At 33.2% G+C, this 26,958-nt stretch overlaps 2 protein-coding genes across 2 annotated transcripts; both read right to left on the bottom strand.

Moving 5' to 3' along the window:
* Positions 1-478: 478 nt before the first annotated feature.
* Positions 479-994, bottom strand: LOC139483288 (nuclease SbcCD subunit C-like). Its single transcript, XM_071267318.1, has one exon. It carries the CDS (start codon positions 992-994, stop codon positions 479-481), a length of 516 nt encoding a protein of 171 aa, XP_071123419.1.
* A 4,709-nt stretch (positions 995-5,703) lies between these two features.
* LOC139481937 (uncharacterized) lies at positions 5,704-26,275 on the bottom strand. Its single transcript, XM_071265515.1, has 2 exons — positions 26,203-26,275; positions 5,704-7,680 (listed from the first exon to the last, which is right to left on the bottom strand). Exon 2 carries the CDS (start codon positions 7,668-7,670, stop codon positions 5,979-5,981), a length of 1,692 nt encoding a protein of 563 aa, XP_071121616.1. The 5' UTR covers positions 7,671-7,680; positions 26,203-26,275; the 3' UTR covers positions 5,704-5,978.
* Positions 26,276-26,958: the final 683 nt, after the last annotated feature.

The following is a 26,958-nucleotide window of genomic DNA, read 5'->3' as shown; positions in this document are numbered from 1 at the left end:
GTATTGTCTTCACTGATGTACAAACTATCAATGCTATACATAACATCTTCACTTCGAAGTCTTTTAATCCTTTACTATTGAATATTTTTACTGTCCACTCATAGTAGTAGGTAAATGCCATTCGACCATCCACTAGCATGCAGCATCCGTAAATGGCTTCTTCTTGGGTGTTGATGGTCTTGTGCATCGTTAGTTTGATATTTTCAATGGATCTTGATCGCACTCTGGGTACCAACATTTGGGCTTGTTTGACCTTTTTCTTAAGCAGAACAATCTCACAAGATCTAGCATCAATTTGCACTTTTCCAAAACTTTTGATTCCGGACATGATATTTTCAATAGAGGTGTTGATTTCGTATGATATAGAATTTTGCTTCAAGGTAATGCTCTTTACAAGCGACTGCAGGAGTTTATCCTTTTGTAAGACGTCTTCCTCTATTTGCTTCATTGAAAGGAACATATGACGGTCTTTTGCGTGTTACTTCATGTTCATAATGTTTGTCTGGTATTCAGCTGTTTCTCTTTCTTTATTTTCCAGTGATGACAATAAATGACAAATTTTGGAATTTTCTATCTCTTCGACCGCATCAAGTTGATTTATTAAATCTTCTTGTAGTTTGTCCAGATGGTTATTGATCTTAATTCTGGTCTCCATTATTTCTTTTTCAATTTCCGTTCTTTGTTTCTTCAAAGTTGATAGATTGTTCTGTTGATGCCGGCGAATTTTCTGTAGATTCTCTGCTACTTCAACTAATGTTTCCTCTATCTCGCAAACGGCGTTTGAAGTTTTAGCGTTATGAATGACTTCATCTAGCTTGGCAATGTCCTGACATGTTTTATGACATTCTATACTACACTTTCTGCAGCAGGGAGATTCGTGCTTTTGACAATACATTTGAAATTTTTCATTGTGCTTGGCACAATTCTGAGAAGCTTTCAGAAAATCTGTTGGTAATTTGTTGTAATAGTTAATGGGGATCCCATTGTGATCCATCTTTGACATACTATGTTGTTACTTGCAATTTGTACATTTCCGACGTCACACTCTGTAAAATAGAATAAGGGTTGTTTTGTGATGTAACGTTCATATGCACTACAACTCTGCGAAGTCGCCATGACTACGAACTACAAAATGGTTATAATAATATATCATTTATCATACCAATTGAAATATTAACCGTTTAAAACAAAAATACAACCTTTCGCAACCGACCATTCCCAATATCTTTTAATTACAGCCAATCTCGTCACCAACCACCACCATCAACTTATTACATCAATCATCGATATCAATTATAGCTATTTATCACCAAGACAATATTTCAACACCATCAACCAACAGCACTAATCTATTCTGATATATACATCGCCGCTATTTAACACATACATTCCACGACGCCATTAATCACCAACATATTCCAATAACACAGCAACATATATATTTCAAAACACTAAACCATCAGCACTTTTACTAAATTCAACCGCCAACATTAAGTGCTGCCCGAACCACCAGTATTAATTACCAAAATCAACATCTGAATAGTTGCCCCAAAACAAACAAAAAAAAAACAGCAATCACCATCGTAACCATAAGTTATGTATGTAGATTCGGTAAATTTTAAAGTAAAAAACGGTTATTTCATGCTATCTAAAAACATATCGTCTTCTGTTTTTGATAATGTGTTTTGTGAATATGACTTTTTTGTTTTTCTTGGTTGACATATTTGTTAGTTTCATAGGAATTAAGATTATAACACAATGTTATTTTTGACATTTTCTCCCTGTATTTTTGTTTGTTTTTCTTACACATCGTTGTCAATATAATTAACTTTTATGCGACAGTTATACACGTGAAAGGTTAAACTTGCATTTAAACCAGGTGTTAACCACCATTTTGTTCATAACAAATGCCTGTACCAAGCAATAAAAAGTATATGCTAGTTGTTATCCATTCTTGTGACGTGTAAAAGCTTTGGATTTTACCATTTCCTTAGGGACTTTCCATTAATTTTCCTCGGAGACCGATATTTTTGTTTTTTACTTTTTACTATTGTGTTCAATTGTTGTCGAAAAAAACAAGAATAAAGTTCATATGAATATTTTATCTCTTGTTAAAGATGTATCAATCTGGCCTCATGAATGCAGACGGTTTCAGCTTTTGTGCTCTTTGTTATTATATGATTCCTTGATACTTAATTCAATTTCTGCATTGTATATCCCCCATCCTTCTTTAATATGTGAATAAGGTGAGAAAATTGACAATTACGTTAAAATAACATACTCTCGTTGGCAAATTATACCCTGTATTTTTTGCAGATTTGTTATTTATAGAAATGTAGGAAATATACGGAAGGTATAAAAGCATAAAATATATTTCCCGACAACGAACATTAACTTAAAGATATGGTCCTACCGATACGAAATTATGGCGTTTCAATTTTTATTGTTTGCTTTAAATTCGTGTGTTTAATTTTGGCAAGTTCATTAGAGACACCAATTAAAAAATAAACTTAAACAAAGTAAACCAAATTAACGGTCTACTAGCTAAAATGGAGACCCTGTTACCATTACAACTTGTCAACTAATTTTGTAAATCCCCATTACCTAAATAACATATATAACGTTGATAATATCGAAATCACAGAATAATACGTTAACAGCATACAATGAAGATGGGAATATTTTATCTTCTTTTAAATGAATGCACATTTATATCTGATTAATTGAACTTTCAAGTAATTGTGCGTCTTTCATTATATAAAAAAAGCCTTACCAGTTGATATTTTGTGCGTCTATGTAAATTTTTTAAACAGAATGACAATATGCATCGCTTTTTCCAACTATTGTCATTGATTAATTAGAAATGTTCCGCTAATCACATATTGTTTCAAATGAATACTCCTTGTCATTCGTGACTAAAATTTCGATACAAAATTGATAGATTGTATTATACGATGTAGAAATAATACTCCATTGAAACGTATTTAAATACCTTTCATTGTAATGAAAACATGTTTAAATGAATGTTGTCTGAATTATGATCTTTCTATCAGGTTTCATATACCAAACGTTTGTCGTTGACCAGAGTTATATCAATAAAAAGTACAACGTACTTTTTTGTACTATATTCCTTATTCCACACATGACCACGGGTAGTTATAAGGTCGTCATATCAAGGAGCGTTTAGTACAGTAATTTTGTCATAGTTTGGTTCAGTTGGTCATGGATAAGTTATGTTAATTCCCAAAACGATTGCCTTAGTTCTTTTCAAATGAGCAAATAAAAAGCAAATTAAATGTTTGAATCTATATTGTAAGACAGACTACCTAAATTGAAATTGTTGTGTTTAAGAAATTAACGCAGGATAACCAAAATATCGAAATTGGTATGGTTTGGTTAAGCAATTGACATGGTTCAGTTAAGAGTCTTAAAATTCATCATGGCCTTGGTTACATTTGTCATGGTTTAGATTCAAATTAATACATACTTGTGGCACCTTAATATGGATAGGTGGTTTGAAGGCGATTTCTGAAAAATGAAAGAAACTCATTGGACTAATTGACTAAAGAGGAAAACAATGTACAATTGTTGCCAGAAATTTATGAAACATACATCATAGTTTTATATCATATGTCTGGAACGAATTAAAAATTAATTTTAAAAGAGTTGTGTGCCTTAAAAATATAATTTTATATAGAGAACTGCATTTTAAACGCTCTCATATTTACAATTAATACCCGAATTTTATGAAAGTTCTATCATAGTTTGATATTAGCAATGCTTAAGACTGATTTGAGAATGAGTACCGAAAAATTATCTTTTACAATCTAACTGCTTAACGTTTTGCAACTCTAAGTTGACGTCATAAATTATTTCTCACGATAATTATCCCCGGCCGGGTCCATCTACTTAGAAATGATACTGTCCATGATACAATAACTCAACTATAAAATTAAACAAGCGATATCGAGAGGATACCATACAGTCTTCGAACATTCACGAAACAATATGTTAACCTGCACAATAGTTTAAACTCATTTATTTGGTAAATTGTAAGTGACTCAATTTAAAAGTGTGGAATTTAAATAAATGAAAGATCACAAATTTGAATTAGAAATAGGTCCATTATTTCTATTTTAACGAACAAATAAACATGATTATGGTTTTGTTTTCTCATGTTATATAAGTGTATTATGCAGTACCACTAAACTCTTACAACCATTTTTTTCTTGTATGCCATAATGTTCCGATAATATCAGAAAAACCTCTATCATTTTAGTATGAAAAAATGTACATTATTAAATGTGATTGAAAAGGCTAGAAATCACAGACCATAGTACGATGAATATTGGTAGCAATATTTCATTTCACTGATGAAAAAAAAAAAAAAAACTTATTGTCTTAGTTTTTTTATTAGTTGTTATTGGCTTGGAATATACTCACAGATCAGTTCTTTCTTTGGTGTTTTTGTTACTTTGCTCTGTATCGATCTAACCAGTCAAGGTCTGCTATTTTTTTTTAGAGTCTTTTGTGCTGTAATCTGTTCGCCCAGATTAAGACAAGGGGTTGTTTGGGAGCCCGCAAACATTTAAACCACGTCATATTCTATACGACATTGAATAAAGTCTACAGTGTGTGATGTACTCGATTGGCTGTCTTTTGTTCCTGTATATCATATTTAATTTTTGATTATTGCTTTGAACATAAGGTAGGCTGTAAGTTTTCTTATTTGGATTACTTTATCTCTAATTTTGTCAGAGCCTTTAATTTCTTGAAAAGAAGAATGATTTTGTTAATTGTCGTAGGCCGCATGGTGACCTAACATTTACGTCATTTGGTCTTGGGTGGATAGTTGTTTCATTGGAAATCATACTGTATTTACTAATTGTATATCACTATGTGCTTTCTTATGGCATACTTTATACGTGCTTGTTCTAAAATCATGATGATTATAATGATAATATTTTTCCTTGACTGTGGACGACTTATTTTCTCGAGCGGTTTAATTTTGCGAGCAGAATTCAACGTTAATATCTAAAACTCATATATACTCGTCTGAAAACAAAACAACAACATTAGAAAATAGCTACACTTTATGGTCTCAAAATAGGATAGAATGGATTGAACACAAAAAAAAAGAATCAGAGAAAATATGGTATAACAAAATATTAATAGTTGTACATTATTTTGATCGTAACGCTTCCCTCATTCGCCACAGAAATCACATAACCATGATAACCGAACCATGTCGTACTTGAACTAAACCATGACACTAAAATCCCTAACTAATGAAAGTTTTACATGGGAATAGAAACTACAGGTTTTGTTTATAACGAAAAAATTGTCTTTCATCTAATAACTTATTACTGCAGTTTTGAAGGCAAGAGACAATCAATTGCATTCTAAAGAATACTGTTGTTCCTGCTACAAGTTTTTTTTAAACAACAATACAAGAACATATAAGTATATTTTAGACATTTAATGTACATCATTATATTTCAAAGAAGATTGTGACAATAAACTGTAAGTGCCCATTTTAATTTTGAACTTTTTATAATTTCCAAATTAAATTTCGCTAAATACCGACAATTTGATATATTTTGTTTATTTTATCCATTTTGCTAACATAAATAAACAAAAATAATTATATAAATGACATTTAGTATATCCTTCACATTAAGCATGTTAAGAGACTATGTTTTCTTTTATTGGTTTACTATTTTATTCAATCAATGTACATGTATACAAAGTCATTGTTTAAGCTTGATTGATAGAATGAGACCTCAATAGGTCAATGAAAACTTGTGTACAGCTGTTACCAAATATATTGCATGTTTACTTTTGTTTTACACAAACACCACATATCATGCATATTGTGTAAATGACAAATTGTCAACGTATGGTTCCAAATTTCAGCTTTTATGAATATTTTACAGAATAAAATCTAAAAAGAGACACTTTTGACATCTTAAATTTGTTTAATTTATACTGAACAAATAAGCCGTTTTGTGAAAGTTCGCGACTAGCAACTGTTGGTGTGGTCCTCTGTAATGAAGCGAGACAGGATCATGAAGGACATCACTTGCTGTCAAAACTTCTCGATGTCGCTTTCCATCAGGTGCGATAACTACAACGTTGTTTGAAGTGCTCCCTGTCACATACACATTACCATCATTATCTACATCAATACCTCGAGGAGATTTCAGAACGGTTTCGTTACGGAAATTCCATTGTATTTCTCCTTGTAGATTATAACATGTTACGGTGTTTGTTTCATTATTTGTATGGTATATGTTGTCCCTAAATGTTGCAATGTAACAATCACTTGGCATTTTGTCTCGAACTATGTCAGTTATAGAATCGTCGTACATATTTATCATTCGTATACCTTTGTTGTGACCGGAATAAATCAATCGATTATCTTTTCGTGCAATACCAAAACTATAAGAATCTAGTGAAATTATTTTCTTGATTTGTTTCTTCTCCAAGTCTATAATAGTAATACACTTCTTCTTTGAATGACCAGATGTGACAGCCAATGCATTGTCCTCACTGATAAACACTAAATCAAACGGGTAAAACGGGATCTTCACCTCAAAGTCTTTTAATCCTTTCAGGTTAAACACAATTACCTTACAATCCGAGTTGTAAGTAAATGCCATTCTACCATCCGGAAACATGCAACATCCGTAGATTGAACTTCCTTGAGCGTTGATAGTATTTTGTTTCGTTAACGTAATATTTTCAATGGGTCTTGATTGAACGGTCTGTACCATCATTTGAGCTTGTTTAGCCTTTTTCCTAGTAATAACTATATCGCAAGATTTAGCTTCAATACGCACATCTCCAAAACTTATGATATCGGACATGATATTCTGGATAGAGGTATTGATCTTATATGAAAGAGAAGTTTTGGTGAAAATCTTGTCTTCTTCAAGCGACTGTATGAATTTATTTTTGCTATAGACGTCGGCCTCTATTTTTTTCATGGAAAGAAAGACTTGAAGGTCTGTTGCATGTTGCTTTATGTTCAGAATGTTTCTCTGACATTCTGCTATTTCTGTTTCCTTCCTTTCTAATGATGACAATAACTGACATATTTTGGAGTTTTCTTTTTCTTCTTCCGCATAAAGTTTTTTCATCAAATCCTCTTGTAGCTTGTCGAGATGGTCGTTGATCTTTTTTCTAGTCTTTTTTATTTCTGTTTCTATACCCTTTCTACTTTCTTTGAATTTTGTCAGATTGTCCTGTTGATTTTGACGAATTTTCTGTAGATTTTCTGCTACTTCAACTAATGTTTCCTCTAACTCGCACATGGCATTGGAGGTTTTGACATTGTGAATAACGTCATCTAATTCGACGAAATCTCGACATTCGGTATGGCTTTCCACGATGCATTTGCTGCAGCAGGGACATTCATGCTTCTGACAATAAATTTGATATTTTTTATCGTGTTTGGTACAGTACTGAGTAAATTTAAGTACATCAGCTGGTAATTTCTGGTATTCAGTAAAGGGTATCACGCTATGACTTCTCGATGCCTTAGACAAGCTATGATGTTCGTGGCATTCTGTACACAGGCCCTCGTCACATTCTGTACACCAGACTTTGGATGCTTTGGTGATGTGACGGAGTTCACAAACACCACAGCTCTTAGAAGCTGTCGCCATTTAACACAAACTACAAATAACAATATATGAGTTACCAACAACATCTTTATCAACAAACAACATGAACAAAACTGATGATTTGATTTAGTTTTAAACCCCGAATATGAAATCCCCCTGAAATGTAAAATTTCATTCTAAACTCAGATGCACTAAGTAAAGCCACGAATTCAACACCCCACGAACTAACGTGATTTTTGACAAACCAGGAAAATTGATATCCATAAATAAAAGTACCTACACAGTATAAAGCTATAATCAGTTACACGTAAATATAATGATAGACCACCAAACTTAATTGCACGTCACAGCATAACTTGAAAAGCAATATTTGTAAAGTAGACACATAGCTTAATTATTGAAATGTATTATCCTTTAAAAAACATTTCCTGTTTTACGCAAAGGAGAATAATAACAACATAGATTGACAAAAACGTACTTGTTTTTTTTTGTACACAATAAAGAGAGAGTTACAGTTCTTGACATTAATGCGAAGCTATTAAATGTTAAAACATTTAAAAAAACAACTACATATTGACTAATCACGATGCCCCTTTCTGCTCTGCTATATGCATGAGTATAGTTCCACATACTTTAGATTTGACAAACAGTGATGTTGAATTATAACTTGAAAGTGTTACGCTGTCAGTAAGACACAAATGATGCCACAATCTGAGCAAATATATAAATTCAACACTGTGTATAAAGATATTTTGTTTAGTTCTGAGTACAAAAACAAAGTCCAAATATGTGGAATATTTGAGAAAAATCTTAAAATCTGTGGACATTTCAATTACGTGTATAAACACCTTACAAAATAAAATTAAAGATGTAGCTCAAAAACTGGGCATGTTGTAAGAGGAGATAGCCGTACAAGTCGAGATTTATTAAAGCTTATGCAAAAAGTCCAACATTCAATACTATAATATAGTTGATCTATTGCTTATAGTTTCTTAGAAACAAACTTAACCAAGAAAACTAAAATTTGACCGATGTACAGCTTACAATCCTTTCATTCAACAAATGTAGTTGACCTTTTGAATATAGTTTCAGAAAAACAGACCAAAACACAAAATCTTAACACTAAGCAATGAACTGTGCTAATGAGGTCAAGGTGAATCAAACCTGCGAGACTGACATGTACATCATAAAATATTTCCGTTCACCAAATATGGTTGACCTTATTGCATACAGTATAAGAAAAAAGACCAAAACTCAAAAAAAATACTTTGACCGCTGAACCATGAACATGAGATCAAAGTCAGAATACACCTGCCAGTTAGACGTGTAAACCTTACAATCATTCCATAAACAAAATATAGTAGACCTATTATATACAGTATAAGAAAAATAGACCAAAACACAAAGACTTCACTATAACAACTGAACAATGTAAATGAGTTCAAGTTCAGATGACACCTGCAATTGGTCATTTACACCTTACAATCTTTCTCACACCAACAATACTACGCCTATTGCTTATAGTATCTGAGATATGGACTTGACCACCAAACTTAACCTTGTTAACCTATCCATGAAATGAGGTCAAAATCAAATGAAAACTGCCTGACGGGCACGACGACCTTTCAAGGTACGCACAGAAGAGAACTTCACATTACAAAAAATGTATTTAAGTAGTCACCGAACAATGAAAATGATGTCAATGACCATAAACGTGTGACAGTCGGAAACTTCGTATCATAAGGCATCTATATTAAGCTTTGAATAGTTGAACTAACGCCACCCCCTCCGCCGTATCACTATCCCTATGTTGAGCTTTCTGCGACGAAAGTCTCAGGCTCGACAAAAAATGATAACGTTTAAATATCTAGCATTTTGAGAATATTTGAAAATCAAAGAGCTGAAGAGCTCTGAGGGAAAAGACGGCAATTGTTTCAATTTTTAGGGGGGTATCTTTTGATAGTCTACATACAAAGAATGAGCAAAAGAACAGCTAGAACATATAGAAAGGCTGACAATAATGAAACTAATTGTTGTTTATTGTTATTTCATTTCCTTAGTCAAGAATTTATCATAGAGACAATTTGGACCAATGAGATCTGCACCTTCTAAATCAAAACATTTAATTAAAGTTGGGAGTTAATTATCTAAAATTCAATTGAATTTAACAACTACTACAATATATTTTAGAATTTTAATTATGTACAACTGAACGGCAGGCTAAGACCATTCTCAATTTTTTGTGACAGTATTCTCAAGAAAGTGAGGACTGGAAAATCTATTCAGTTTTAATTTTCCATTGATAAAGTTCCCAGTTACAACTCTCATCACAGGGATACATGTACTTATAAAATCAAGTATGATTGATATAAGCTGTGTGAATTTTGTTTCCAGATCCCACATTTTGATATATCTGTAGAATTCATGGATACATAGCTTTAAAAGCAATATTTAAAAAAAAATGAAAAAAAATGACCACTACAATAATTATGTTGGTACGCAAAATTATTTTTTAATTGATGACTACTTATCATATATATACTTAATGTGACATTTTTAGTGTTCAGATACATTAACTTTCATTTTAGTAGGTAATTACTCATCAATTGAGGTGCCCCTTAATTGGAGAAAGATTCTAAAAACATAACTTTAAAGAAAGAATGAAAACTGCAGTTGCTCTTCCCAATCTCAATAGGTAAAAACTACAAAAAGCAACATTTTATTTTTAAATTTTTTTTTTTTTTATCATTTCAATAATTATGTTGGTACACAAATTTTTTTTATATAGAAGACTACTTATCATATACTAAATGTCACATTTTAAGTGTTCAGAAACATTTACTTTGATTTTAGTGTATAATTACTCATCAGTTGAGGTGCTCCTGAATTGGAGGAAGATTCTAACCAGATGCTCCGCAGGGCGCAGCTATATACGACCGCAGAGGTTGAACCCTGAACAGTTGGGGCAAGTATGGACACAACATTTAAGCTGGATTCAGCTCTAAATTTGGATTGTGATTAAATAGTTGACACAGCATAGGTTTCTGACACAGAATGAATGTGGTCTAATGAACTTAAAATATTTTGTTTGCCTTTGAGCAATTCACTATGCTGTTGAATATTAATCCTCTCAAAAAAATGTTTGAAGAAATTTTCTTTTTATTTATGAAATCTGAAATGAGAAAAATGTAACCCCCCCCCCTCCATTTTTTTCCCATTCCCCTTTCCCTTTTTTCCAGAACTGATCTCAATTCAAATTCCTAATGGAGTTTGCAACAATAACTACTCATTTAAATACATCATAAAATATTAAAATGTAAAATAAAGTGCTTGTTATCACTGAATGGTAAAGATTGTTTTAATTTATCAGTTGGTAGTAAAAGTGAATATACATTGTATATTGTATAAAACAATGATTTAAGTTGATTCAACTACTATTCTGGACAAAGAAAGATAACTCCAATTGAAAATTTCTTGCTATTGCACAATATTGTGCAATTAGATATTTCTTGCTATTGTGCAATACTGTGCAATTGAAACTATTTGCTATTGCACAATACTGTGCAATTGAAGATTTCTTGCTATTGCGCAATACTGTGCAATTGAAAATTGCTTGCTATTGCACAATACTGTGCAATTGAAGATTTCTTGCTATTGCTGAATACTGTGCAATTGAAAATTTCTTGCTATTGCACAATACATGCAATACTTAATATAATAATTTTGGATCCTGATTTGAACCAACTTGAAAACTGGGCCCATAATCAAAAATCTAAGTATATGTTTTAGATTCAGCATATCAAAAAAGCCCAAGAATTCAATTTTTGTTAAAATCAAACTTAGTTTAATTTTGGACCCTTTGGACTTTAATGTAGACCAATTTGAAAACGGGACCAAAAATTAAGGATCTACATACACAGTTAGATTTGGCATATCAAAGAACCCCAATTATTCAATTTTTGATGAAATCAAACAAAGTTTAATTTTGGACCCCGATTTGGACCAACTTGAAAACTGGGCCAATAATCAAAAATCTAAGTACATTTTTAGATTCAGCATATCAAAGAACCCCAAGGATTCAATGTTTGTTAAAATCAAACTAAGTTTAATTTTGGACCCTTTGGACCTTAATGTAGACCAATTTGAAAACGGGACCAAAAATTAAGAATTTACATACACATTTAGATTCGGCATATCAAAAACCCCCAATTATTCAATTTTTGATGAAATCAAACAAAGTTCAATTTTGGACCCTTTGGGCCCCTTATTCCTAAACTGTTGGGACCAAACCTCCCAATATCAAACCCAACCTTCCTTTTATGGTCATAAACCTTGTGTTTAAATTTCATAGATTTCTATTTACTAATACTAAAGTTATGGTGCGAAAACCAAGAATAATGCTTATTTGGGCCCCTTTTTGGCCCTTAATTCCTAAACTGTTGGGACCAAAACTCCCAAAATCAATCCCAACCTTCCTGTTGTGTTCATAAACCTTGTGTTTAAATTTCATTGATTTCTATTTACTTATACTAAAGTTATTGTACGAAAACCAAGAATAATGCTTATTTGGGCCCTTTTTTGGCCCCTAATTCCTAAACTGTTGTAACCAAAACTCCCAAAATCAATCCCAACCTTCCTTTTGTGGTCATAAACCTTGTGTCAAAATTTCATAGATTACAATTTACTTAAACTAAAGTTATAGTGCGAAAACCAAGAAAATACTTATTTGGGCCCTTTTTGGCCCCTAATTCCTAAAATGTTGGGACCAAAACTCCCAAAATCAATGCCAACCTTCCTTTTGTTGTCATAAACCTTGTGTTAAAATGTCATAGATTTCTATTCACTTTTACTTAAGTTAGAGTGCGAAAACTAGAAGTATTCGGACGACGACGACGCAAGAAGACGCAAGACGACGACGACGACGACAACGTGATACCAATATACGACGAAAAATTAAAATTTTTGCGGTCGTATAAAAACAGAACTTTTCAGAAACAATGAAAACTGCTGTTTCTCTCCCCTATCTCATGTATCCCCATTGACATTGTTTACCGCGAAAGTTGACCTACAAATTATCTGATGCTAGACTCAAGATTAAAGCATTGCATGTTGGTGTGTGAATCATCTACACTACAGCAAACATCATTAGGTTTACATTTAACAAATACGGATTTTAAATTAGTACACAAATACTGTGAATGATTTTTATAATGAATAAAGGATATCCCTGTGTAGGTCGGCATTCCAACAATGATAGATATATTTAGAATATTTCGTAATACTGATTTTTCCGGACTGTAAAAGAAACGTATATAGTGTAAGGGAAAGCTCAATATACGATAATTTCACGAGATACAGAAGGGAAATGTGTAAAAACTGTATTTAAAGTCAATCCGTTCTCCTTGTCATCAATTTCAGTATGACATTTGAGGGGGTTTCCAAAGGACCCTTTCCAAACTATCAAAACAAAATGATTGACGTGAGGGAATGATACTCTGGCCAACCCCATTAGGGAATTGACGGCTTAAAGCCGTCTTTCCACAAAAAATTTGAAAATACTGTGGACATGTGTGAAAGGGGTCTCTTCCGGTATAAATTAATAACTAGAAGACTTTCTAAGGTTCAGATGGTTTTATTACCAGAGAATAAAAACTCTGAAATAACAAGATTATAAACATTAATGATAGTTCATGTAACATATAGAATATATTATACACATATTATATCACAGACAATTTTAATACAGTTCAAACGATTCCTAATATAATAGTGTTACTATAAACAGTAGATACACATTTACTATGGAATGTTCATTCATTCAATCGTGTAGTGAAATGTACATCACATGTCACATGTACTTTAACAAACCGGTTTCTCTGACCGACATTTAATTATAACGGTAACCAGTTTTATTGCGTTTACAATCAAATATATTAAATGTATCTTAAAATTACTTCTCGCAAGTACATGAAAGTTTACAATTAAACTTAATAAATATTACAACATTCAAAAAGTATTTACTATGTCTGAATACCAACATATAAATTATACCACTGATTTGCTAAAAACGCGCAAATCGCCAATGGAAATAATCCATGAATAACTATCATTTCTAAATTATAAAATAATACAAAAACTACAAATTATGCGCTTACCACTTGAGGAGTGAGTTCTCTAGTAAATAAGGAACTTGGCACAAAGTAAATAGTCTACATCAGAGTCCTGAAAACCAAAATACAATAATAAGAACGGACTCTTCGTAATTATATAAAATACTAATCGCATGACAATTGTATTCAATTCGTCCATATAAAAATAGCACAATATGTAACTCGAATATTCTTTTCACAATATACAGTAACTTATCATACATGTCGCCATTTTTCTACATGCAGTATTCGTAAAATACTGTTATTACGACATCTCTAAACATTACATAATTACGCTATGATCAGCGGCAAATATTACATTACTTTATAAAAATATGACCTAGCTTCTTTACCAAAAATACGCTCATTCAAATCTTTCATTCCGAAGTTATAAACATGCAATCTGAAGAGTATTTACTCGAAAATAGGAAAGTTAATTAAATCTATTAATTCGTGTCAAAATGTTAATAAAGAAGGAAGTGCAACTTACTAGTCATGTCTGGAAAACTATAAAGCTGAATATAGTCAATATACAATCTGTCAATATGGGTTTCTGCTATAATAGTCTGGGTAAATAATGGACGTCTTTCACTGACCAGTGTCCAGGTAAATTCTACCCAAGGTACACAAAGGAAAACTCAATTTAACCGCCAATAACCAAGAACCAATCAAAACAAGAGTTCAATTTCAACCCCCATGAATATGTATGAGTAACATTACTCAATACGTAAATTATATACTAAATCAAGTCATAAAGGATAAATATCCTTTAGTAAAAATACTTTGCAAGAGTGAAATAATTAAACTAAAGACTCAATAAGAATTTGATAAGTAGATTTTTAATATAAATCAATGATTTCAAAAGTGCAAATTACATAATTTATGAAGCATGAAAAATCACTCTGCTACATCCTCCCCTCTGTTGAAAAAATGACTTCCATGTCATTAGAACTGTCTTCCCCTCTCCAGAAAGCATGGCGTCCTCGACATGATGGAACACTAAAGGTCACTTTCCATAATCTTCATAATGGTTCTGGAAAGCTCTGTCTCTTGTCCTTTAAATCTACCATTCTCTGCTTGATGTAATAACCAATTTACTCTCATCAACCAGTCTGGCTGTGTTGTGGCCTGTTTGGACGTGGTGACGTAGTCCTTGAGATAAACTGGTGGTTTGCGTTCTCTCTGGGGTCGAGTAACTGGTGAAAATGGTGAATGTCGTGGTGGTGTTGGCAATATACGACGTTGTCGTTGTCTCTGTGGTGGTGGTGTTGGTGTTGGTTGTTCTGTCTGAGCTTCTGTGGGTACATCTGCCGGTCCAAGTGACGTGTCGGTCAGCGCACTGCCATCTACCATATCTGAAGTGTCATCTTCATCCTCATGGCCCGTCGCTATACCATTACCATCGTCAACTACAGGGGTTGGTTCTCCAGCATTCGTCTCAGCTAAAGGAAGAGCGTCCCCTCCAAAACCAGAGCCCTGTCCTCTCTCAACACTAACATGGCCGTCACCAGTAGCATTGAGAGTACCTGTTGTCTGGTCCACTTCCACACTTGTAGCATCATTGTCACTGTTGCTCTGTGGGCTCATCTCAGACACAATTACATAGTAATCCTGCTCCGACTCTTCATCTGATTCCGTCTCATCAATCTGCTCAATGCTTTCAGACTTTGTCGGTTTTTTCCTGGTAGGCTGTCTTACTTTACGCCTGGCTACAGGTGCAGGATCTTTTCTCTTTTCTTCATCACTCGGCAGAAATCCAATCGGGAGTAGAAGGTTTCTGTGTAGTGTTTTCTTCTTTCCCTCTCCATTTTCTCTCTGAACCACGTACACTGGGATGTCGTTGTTTGGCTGTGAAACAACTAGGTACGGGTCTTCTTCCCACTTGTCTGCAATCTTGTGCTTCCCCTCGAAGGCTACTCTTCTGACATGTACTCTGTCGCCGGGTTGCAGAATGGCTCCTCTAACTTTCTTGTCATAACCTGACTTCTGTCTTTCTTGTGCTGTTCTTGCTGATCTTGTTGCTAACTCGTAAGCCTTCTTAAGTCGCTGTTTCATGGCATCAACATACTTCGTTGCTGGTTCTTTCTTGCAGTTTATGTCTAAACCAAAGGCAATGTCCACTGGTAATCTTGGTGGTCTTCCAAACATCAAGTAGTATGGTGAAAAGCCAGTTGTTGTCTGTCGAGTACAATTGTATGCATGAACGAGTCCAGCGATGTGCGACTTCCAATCCTTCTTCTGTGTTGCTTCAAGGGTACCAAGCATACTGAGCAGTGTTCGGTTGAAGCGTTCTGTCATGCCATTCCCCATAGGATGATATGGCGTGGTTCTCGACTTCTCCATTCCAGTAATGTGACATAACTCTTTGATGATGTTGGACATAAAGTTAGCGCCTTGGTCAGAGTGGATTCTCTTCGGCAACCCATAGTGAACAACGAAGTGATTGAAGAAGGCTTCTGCTGTTGTTTTTGCAGTCTGGTTTCTAGTTGGAACAGCTAAGGCATATCTGGTAAAATGGTCGGTCATAACGAGTACATTTTCAAAGCCGCCTTTGGATTTCTCTAATGACAGGTAGTCCATGCATACAAGTTCCAACGGTTGAGAAGACTTTATGTTGATGAGTGGTGCTTTCTCGTTGGCTGGTGTTTTACGTCGTACACATCTGTTGCAATGGCTTATCCAATTTTCAACATCTCTGGTCATACCATACCATACAAAGCGATCTCTGACTAGTGAAAGTGTCTTGTCACGGCCCTGGTGTCCCATATCATCATGAAGTGCTGTAAGGACTGTGGTTATACAGGCTTCTGGTAAAACTTGCTGTTTTACTGGCTCTTGGTCGATGTTCATTTCTCTGTACAGTATGCCATCTTCTAGTATAAGCTTGTCAAAGTTGTTGATAAACCAGATGTTCCATGGCGTTCTTTCTATCTGATGTTTGGCTGGTTTTCTATGCTCTTGAACCCAGTATAACCATTCTTTCATAATCTTATCGTTCTTCTGTGCTGTTTTGATGTTGACCATAGACTTTGGTGGCAAGGATGGATCATCAGCTGTTGTCGTTGACATTGACAAACACTGTAGGTATGGCTGAACGTGCTGCAAGTTACAGATGGCCTTCACGGATTCCGTACACATGCTGGAAGTGTTGGTCTTTCCGAGCAGTCCTGGTAATTTATAACCTTGACAAACCATCAGCATCAGCGTTGGCTTTACCTGGTCTGTAGACGATGTTAAAGTCATATGCTGATAAGGCTGCAATCCATCTATGTCCAGTAGCATCTAACTTGGCCGTTGTAAGGACGTATGTCAACGGGTTGTTGTCTGTTAGCACAGTAAACTTGTTCATGTAGAGGTGGTCTTTAAACTTCTCAGTGACAGCCCATTTCAATGCAAGGAACTCAAGCTTGTGTACTGGGTAGTTCCGTTCTGCTTTACTAAGTCCACGACTGGCATAAGCTATGACTCTTTTCTTGTTGTCTTGTTCTTGGTAGAGTACAGCACCAAGTCCTAGCATGGAAGCGTCTGTATGCAGCTCAAAAGGTTGGTTATAGCGTGGAAAACCAAGTACTGGTGGCTTCTGTAGCTGTAACTTCAAGTTGTTAAAGGCTTTGTCTTGTTGTTCACCCCATATCCAGTTTGATGGTTGCTTATAGTTGGACTTGCATCTCTTAGACTTGTGTGGTGCTGGCATTAAATCTGTTAACGGCCTGGCGATCTTACTGAAATCTTTCACAAACTTTCTATAATAGCCAACAAAGCCGAGAAACTGTCTAACCTCTTCTGGTGATGTTGGTTTTGGCCAATTCTTTACTTTCTCTAACTTGGCTGGATCAGGCTCAATACCATGTTTGGAGACAATGTGGCCAATATATTTCACTTTCACTTGGAAGAATGCGCATTTCTTGGGTGATAACTTCAAACCACTCTCTTAATCTCTGTAGAACTCTCTCAAGACGTACTAGGTGTTCCTCATAGCTGTCAGAAAATATGATGAGGTCGTCTAGGTAAATGAAGCAGATGTTGAGATGAAGGTCGTCTAGGATATCTTCCATCAGTCTCTGGTATGTTGCTGGGCTGTTGACAAGTCCAAATGGAAGGCGATTGAACTCATAGAATCCTAGTGGTCCTACTGTGAAGGCTGTTCTCTGTTTGTGTGATTCTTCAAGCTCTACCTGGTGATATCCAGACTTCATATCAAGTACAGTATAAAAGCTGTTTCCACCAAGTGCATCTAAGATCTCCTCGCTTCTTGGAAGTGCGTATGAGTCCCGAAAAGTCTGGTTGTTTAATTGTCTATAGTCGATGCACATTCTTAGCTTCCCATCTTTCTTTCTACACAGGACTACATTTGATGACCATGGAGAATGTGATCGACGGATAATACCAGCTGCCAGAAGTTGTTGAAGGTGGGTGCGAACTTCTTCAAACATTGCAGGTGGGATGCGTCGATGTCGTTGTTTAAATGGCCTTTCATCCTTCAAGTCTATTCTGTGGTGAACTCTATCTGTGTGACCAATATCTGTGTCTGAAGTACTGAAGACATCTCTAAACTGACGAAGTAGCTGCTTTCCTTGTTCCAGTTGTTCATCGTCTAGTAGATCTGTTGGTAGACTCACATCATACAGTACATCATAGTTGTTGGTATCAGGTGTTTCAATGTCAGTAACTGCAACTGGCTGTACTTCACACAAGATGGCGTTTGGTGAAACAGTGATAGTTCTAGTAGTGACGTTGCTGATGTGTACTGGAACTAGTCGATTATCTTTGTAGTTGTAGGAGACTAATGATGGAGCAATGTCTAAATCGGTTGGTATGGCAGCTCTTTTTGTAGGTTGTAGCAAACAACAAACAGGATGGTATGGTATCTCATGGTCCATGTAACCTTGAAGTACTATATCTTTGTTGGGTTGAATGTGTACTGTCTTGCCTTCTGCACATTTGATGATTGCCAGTCTGTTACTTCTCTTCTGCAATTCTTTCTCTCGTAATGATAAGCAGCGGAAAGTGATGTACCATGGTGTAAACAAGTCCGCATCTTGGAGAAATCTGTTTCCAAAACGGGTTTTAACATCATCCATAGCTGTGTTGAGGACATTCGTTCCAAGGAGTAGTGGTACAATGTTGTTGTAAGTGCTGTCTGGTACTACAAGAAGTATGCATGGCTGTTGTCTATCTGATGATGTACCTGGCAACTCTAAGTCTGCTGTAATGTATCCAAGATACGGCATACTCTGACCATCAGCACACTCAATGTTCAGGATTCTGTTCAATGTCTCTATGGGTTGTTCAGCAAGATACTTTCTGTAGAAGGCTTCACTAACTGTGCTGACTGTTGAACCAGTATCCAGTAAAGCTGTTACTTTCATACCATTAATCTTGACAGTTACTTCGCTGGTGCTGCCTATAAGACCTGTTGTATCTTTGCGTGGTTGCTGTTGGTAAGCAAAGGCTCTGTCTTCCATGTTGATCTGCTGGTAGCTGTATGCTTGTCTGGAATGGTCTAATCTGACGCAGCATGCAAAGGCAAAATGACCGGCTTGACCACATCGGTAACAGATGATAGGTTCTCTAGGTTGAAATGTTGAAGTCGGAGTAGGTGGATATGCAGGTTGTACTGGTTAGTAGTAGTCGTTGTCCCAGTAGGGTCTTTGTCTGCGGTTCCGGCGTCGTCGACGTCGTCTACGTGATGAACCATACTGTTGCTGGGTATCAGGTTGGTACTCAGTGGGCTCCATAGTAGAAATAATACACGATAAAAATTCCGATATGATACAAAGTACACGCTGTATATGCCAAAAACTTTCAAAAATATTAATGACTAAGAGTCACTAATAACAGTCAGGGGTACTACTTGTACAAGTGTATTTTATTTACTTGAAGAAGTAAAAAAAAATATACACATATAAGTAAATTTGTATGATACTTATACAAGTGAATTTTATTTACTTGTATAGGTAAAAAAAAAATGGCAAAGTTATGTCCCTTAGGCATTCAGAATTTTTTACTTGTATAAGTAAAAAAATCATCCTTTCTTCTTTTCTTGAATTCTTAAGATTTCTTTGCTCTAATAGAATTTTAAATTGTGTACCCTTTACAGATGTCTTTACTAATCATTTAAGTGTAATTTCATGGACAATGAAAATCCCATTTGTCTGTCATCTTCATAACACTGCTCATTTACAAGCCCCAAAGGAGCAATTTTTGAAGGCCTTGCGCAAATATACAAGATCTTTGCTCAAACAGTTTCTTTAATGAATTAATGAGATGAAACATTGAACTTTAATGAAAAAATTTGAGCAAACCTGGGAAAAATCATTAAAGGCATGATTTTACATCTCAAAACTTGAGGATTTTTGTGAGATTGTAAGAAAAATTTACTTATACAAGTAAATTTTTTAGAAAATTAAGGGGAGATTATTCAAGCATTATTTATTTACTTATATGTGTATATTTTTTTTTTACTTCTTCAAGTAAATAAAATACACTTGTACAAGTAGTACCCCTGACTGAATAATATTCAAGTCAAATAAAATATTTCCAAAAAAAAAAATCAAGTTCAAATTATCTCCCCTTCTGTATCAATTGCAAATGTAACTGTACAGTATTCAAAGTCAAGTAATAACAATCAATCACTTAATGCAGATACCTAAACTGCTGTCAAGAAGAATGACTAACGAATGACTAATGCAACTAGTCAAGACTGACTTCAACCACAGTAAATATCAAGTACACAATCAAAGAACTAAGGGCAATAACTCCAACTAAGTCAAGTATACCTCAGATACAAAGTCCTAATCAGAAATACCAAGAATCAACTACACTTCCGGTATGCAATGTCAAGTCAAGTAAAGTCTGATCTGATGTGCTCAAGCTAAGTGTTAATGCAAGTAATGTTAAACTGTGTGTATAACCTCACAACTATACTAAACTCTACACTCTCTATAATCAAGCTAGGTTAATCAAAAAAATATGTCTCAAAAAATATATGTTCAACTACATGTATTTATAATGCCTATGTATTTATTAACTTATAGGTCTTATACCACCACACTATAATTAGTATAATCAAAATCAATCTTATAATCAAACTCTTTATAAGAAATCAATAATCAATACACCACACTATATATATAATCAAATACAGTTCTATTAACTACCTCTAGTTAATACTAATAATGTCAGATAAACATTATGTAACAAAATATCAACAATAAAATACCACTGGCAGAAAAAAATACCAGTTTCAAAAATCTTTTTAAGATTTGCCTAGTCTTTTTCAGTTATACTCAGTTACAAATATGTATAATCAAGTCTAAAATACCCAATAATATATAATAACTCTACGATCTAGATGAATACCAATTTCAGAACATTATGTGTTTAAGTGTCACATCATATTAATGTATAAGTACTATATACTATAACTGTATACGATAGTGTTGCTTTCTGTGTTTACTTTAATCTGTACAAGTCGCATATGGTTTTACTAGCTGTACAAACGAACTCTCACTATAACCTAACTGTCACTGTGTATATGCAAGTGTGTATGAAAAATAAAACAAATTGAAATGACAAAGTCAAAACGTCAAGTGCTATGACCAAGTACTGATGCACCAAATTTTTTTTTTGATTAATGTATACTAAGTGCAAGTATTGATGCACCACTACCAGTTCACACTAAACGTGGTGTTTGAATCAATCATAGACTAAGTCAGTGACAGTATAAGACTATACCCTAGATGTAAATGAAAAAATAAAAAAATAAAATAAAATAAAGTGTCTTTTTCAATCAGGTTTGTGTAAAAATGTGTGAAAAAAACTAAGTGTTGAAAGCAACCTATGCTGTATACAAGCTACAATATATATATATAGTAAAATTGCCTACCTTATAAATAAGAATATTTTCCAACACAAATAATCAATGCACAAACACAATGTACAATAATCAAAAGCAAATGTCAAGTTTTCAAATATTGAAAACTAAAAAGTCTTAGTTACAATAAAGTAACTTCCGGTACAACAATCTTCTAAGTCGGTTATACGGTATACATGTATGTAAACAAATACACGTGGACATCCACATGGCTAACGGAGGTAAACATCAACACGTGCACGTGATCTGGAAAATATGCGTGACATCACTATTGGTAAACATCAACATCTACGGGTAGAAATACAATAATTCTGGAACATCGGACTTCTGACGGATCTCTCTGTGCCACATCATTCTATAATACTTCGTGGGCGCCAAATGTGAAAGGGGTCTCTTCCGGTATAAATTAATAACTAGAAGACTTTCTAAGGTTCAGATGGTTTTATTACCAGAGAATAAAAACTCTGAAATAACAAGATTATAAACATTAATGATAATTCATGTAACATATAGAATATATTATACACATATTATATCACAGACAATTTTAATACAGTTCAAACGATTCCTAATATAATAGTGTTACTATAAACAGTAGATACACATTTACTATGGAATGTTCATTCATTCAATCGTGTAGTGAAATGTACATCACATGTCACATGTACTTTAACAAACCGGTTTCTCTGACCGACATTTAATTATAACGGTAACCAGTTTTATTGCGTTTACAATCAAATATATTAAATGTATCTTAAAATTACTTCTCGCAAGTACATGAAAGTTTACAATTAAACTTAATAAATATTACAACATTCAAAAAGTATTTACTATGTCTGAATACCAACATATAAATTATACCACTGATTTGCTAAAAACGCGCAAATCGCCAATGGAAATAATCCATGAATAACTATCATTTCTATAGTATAAAATAATACAAAAACTACAAATTATGCGCTTACCACTTGTGGAGTGAGTTCTCTAGTAAATAAGGAACTTGGCACAAAGTAAATAGTCTACATCAGAGTCCTGAAAACCAAAATACAATAATAAGAACGGACTCTTCGTAATTATATAAAATACTAATCGCATGACAATTGTATTCAATTCGTCCATATAAAAATAGCACAATATGTAACTCGAATATTCTTTTCACAATATACAGTAACTTATCATACATGTCGCCATTTTTCTACATGCAGTATTCGTAAAATACTGTTATTACGACATCTCTAAACATTACATAATTACGCTATGATCAGCGGCAAATATTACATTACTTTATAAAAATATGACCTAGCTTCTTTACCAAAAATACGCTCATTCAAATCTTTCATTCCGAAGTTATAAACATGCAATCTGAAGAGTATTTACTCGAAAATAGGAAAGTTAATTAAATCTATTAATTCGTGTCAAAATGTTAATAAAGAAGGAAGTGCAACTTACTAGTCATGTCTGGAAAACTATAAAGCTGAATATAGTCAATATACAATCTGTCAATATGGGTTTCTGCTATAATACAGTACAGCCTGTGACATCCTCTTAGTTATGTCCACCCTCTTGCATGGTCAACATCCAATGGTGAACATTTATTGGGGTATTCAATCTGGAGATGTTGGCCATTTATTGGGGGTCATAAAACATAGGTAGATTTTTTATCTCATTATGTTACCTGTTAAAATCAATCAGGGTTGAAGTTTTCAGCTGGTATGTTTCATTAAAATTTACCTGTACAGGTAACTCAGGTTTCTTTTGAAATTGACATTTCACCTTTTTTTGAAAATGTAGAATAAAATATTGTTTTCGTCTGTTTAATTTATTATTTGTTTTTTTGTTTTAATGTTATTTAACATTTTTATTTTTGGTTTTTTTTTAATTTTTGTATGGGTTTTTTTCATTACTTTTTTGTTTCTTATTCTTTTAATTTCTTCTTGGTAAGAATCTTGAGTAGAAATGGCAAAAAGTCAAAGATAAAGTTATTCACTAGCATTTGAAATAAACACTTTTAATAATTGTTTTTTTAAGTAAAAGGTTTATATAAATGTTCATGATGTACATTGTATTCAATTGTTTGTTAGCATTATTAAATGAGTTATTACTATTAATAATAACTATAAATAATCATGCAAATGATATTTAAAAAAAAAAGTATTAAACAAGTCGGTTTCTTAACAAAATAAGATGATCAATATCAATCCTTTTACAATAAATTTTGATAACATCTAATATTATTCAGGAAAACTACAAGTTTCATTATATGGTTTAGGAAAAAAACTAATTTTGTTTATCTCAATTTTTTTCAAATCTCAAAACAAGAGTAATATATGTGCACAAACAATCACTGAAAAGACTTATTTTCCAAATGCCAACCTAGTTATCATTAAATTTTGATAAATGCTCATTGAAAATGCTAATCATAATGAAAAATGTTCTTATCTCTGAATAAAGTGAATCTGATGAAAAGAAATTATTTTAAGAAATTGAAATTTATTAAATATGTTATTTTCAGTTTGGTTTATTTCTTTCAAAATTTGTCTCCAGAAAAAATAATGTGCACTTCTAAAAATGGTGACACTTTTATGGTCTATTAATTAAATCATATTTTTTTCCCAGTGTATTATATTGTTGAAAGTGCTGGACTGGCATGATACATATTCTTGGTATACATTTGCAAAGAATATTTCACTCAACCTAGGCCTTTTAGATAAGGTTAATAATTGCAGGGACTTGAATGAATTAAGACTTTTAAAGTCTTTAATAAAAAATGAATTGAAAGAAAAATCTAAGAATAAAAACTTATGATAAAAACTGTAAACTTGATTGTGTCAATAGGTAGAATTTTTGGTCATAATTTAGAAATAGAAAATAATGGACAATATAAAATACCTAGAAAGGATAGAATATGTAAACAGTGTAGGTCAACGAAAACACCTATTCCTTGATTGTAAAATTAACAAAACAACTTTGAGATAATCTATATGAAAATTATTTACCTTCTCATAATAATGTCTCTTACCCAAAAACAAAAAGTAAAAGAAATGCTTAACCTTTAAAACATGGATCATGTTTAAAATATCATATGACAATAAAAATATTATCAAATTTATATATGTTAAACAATGTTGAATGCAGATCAGTCTATCTACAATAATAAACAATTTTGATTTAAGAAAATTAATTTGAGAAACACCTTTTCATTAGAAAAGGCAGGCATTGCAAATGTGTGCAATTATATTTGAAAATGATACTTAATATAAAAAATAACTTAAATTGATTAAAAATTATTTAAAAGGTATAATATTAAAACTTATAGTCATGAGACAATTATTTTTTTTGAGCTGTTTGTTCACCTAGTTTTATTATTTCATTTTATTTTTGAATTTCTTGTCATAAACACAGTTATTAAATTTAACAAACACATACATGTATATTTTACCTGAGACACATGACCTGTAAGTTATATAATTTTAACACTTCAATGCATTCAAGATTTCCCTTTATCCTTGACTAGTTTTTGATTAATACCTTGTGTATTAAAAAAGCAACAGGGACATATAGGGCCACCATGGTGAACATATTTTTTATGGCCACCATTAGTAAGATAAAGTCACAGGTAGTACTGTAGTCTGGGTAAATAATGGACGTCTTTCACTGACCAGTGTCCAGGTAAATTCTACCCAAGGTACACAAAGGAAAACTCAATTTAACCGCCAATAACCAAGAACCAATCAAAACAAGAGTTCAATTTCAACCGCCATGAATATGTATGAGTAACATTACTCAATACGTAAATTATATACTAAATCAAGTCATAAAGGATAAATATCCTTTAGTAAAAATACTTTGCAAGAGTGAAATAATTAAACTTAAGACTCAATAAGAATTTGATAAGTAGATTTTTAATATAAATCAATGATTTCAAAAGTGCAAATTACATAATTTATGAAGCATGAAAAATCACTCTGCTACACACGCACACCTCTATAATGTGTAGAAAATCCTAAAAAAGATAAGGGCATTCATAGCTCAAAAATTGTAGGAGATCAAATCAAGTATCCGGATGATCAATCGGACGGACGGAGAGCAGACATCTTGTCGCAGGGGCATACACATCATTTTTTTCATACGAAAGAATATGTTAATAAATAAACTCATCATAGATACCAATGTTTATACACACGTGATTGGACTTCCTTTTTGTGTGTTTGTGTTATTTCCTTTTGTGTAAATAAATTGGAACCTGATAGCATCGATACATTAACAAAATACAGCAACGTTTCCTAAACTTGCTTAATTAATTATTCATTGAACGTATATATATATATTGTGTAGACAGCAAAGATATTATATAAACGGAGACAATATATTGATCTAGTAATAGGACATAACATATATATTATGTGAAAGTCCAGAACGAATGTTAGATATCACAATTCTACAAATTTAACATATTTAGGGCATATGTTTATAGGGAAGAATTGAAAACGTAACTAAAGAATGAAAAATTTATCTTGGAAGTATCAAATAAGTTCTAGATAATAATTACCTTTTAGTTCAAAATATTTATTTCCGTCTCGTTTACCAGGAAGGTTATAACCACGTGACAGTTTAAAGAAGTGATAAAAGGCGGGAATTTTAAAATTCAATCTACATATTTCCAATACAAGATGTCTATATTTTTTCAGTACAGGATAAGCAAACAAGAAAACAAATTTGCATGTGAAAACCAAACGCAAGTTTCTGATATTCCTTTTTAGCCAAAGAAGTTAAATGATCAGCAGGTTAAAATCACGTGGAATTTTTCAAATATTTTTGAAATCCCCATTGGGGTTATTGCCTTGGAATTTTCATTCTTAGCAAATATTTTAGATTTTTTGTTAGTTTTTTTTTTTTTTGGGGGGGGGGGGGGGGGGGAGGGTGTATTTTCTTAAAGACTTACCTAGTATAAAAATTTAGCGTCAAGAAAATTTATTTAAGGAATGACTACTTTTTTTTCTGTCTATGAAGAAATAACATCAAAATGCTAAGCGGGTTATTCAGTGTGCACCATATTTATGTTTTTGGAACAGACAGAAAAATATATCTGTCATTTCTTATAATGTACTTCTAAATTCCATTTTAAACCGGAGTTAACCATGAAAAAACGTTGATGACGTCACAATCACATGACAAAATTATGTCTATGAGCTGATAAACAAAACAACGTCAGTCAATCAGAAGACGCGTTACACCCACAATTAAATTATATTCGAATAAAACAAAACAAAGTTACCATATGCATATGTTGGTCAAAATTGGAAGT

This window comes from Mytilus edulis, chromosome 7 (genome assembly GCF_963676685.1).
Source record: "Mytilus edulis chromosome 7, xbMytEdul2.2, whole genome shotgun sequence".
In the NCBI taxonomy this organism is placed as follows: Eukaryota; Metazoa; Mollusca; class Bivalvia; order Mytilida; family Mytilidae; genus Mytilus; species Mytilus edulis.
This window is presented reverse-complemented; position numbering and strand designations above follow the sequence as displayed.

Bases quoted from the DNA above. Each gene is read 5' to 3' on its own strand.
- LOC139483288 (XM_071267318.1), bottom strand. From the start codon at position 994: ATGGATCACAATGGGATCCCCATTAACTATTACAACAAATTACCAACA.
- LOC139481937 (XM_071265515.1), bottom strand. From the start codon at position 7,670: ATGGCGACAGCTTCTAAGAGCTGTGGTGTTTGTGAACTCCGTCACATC.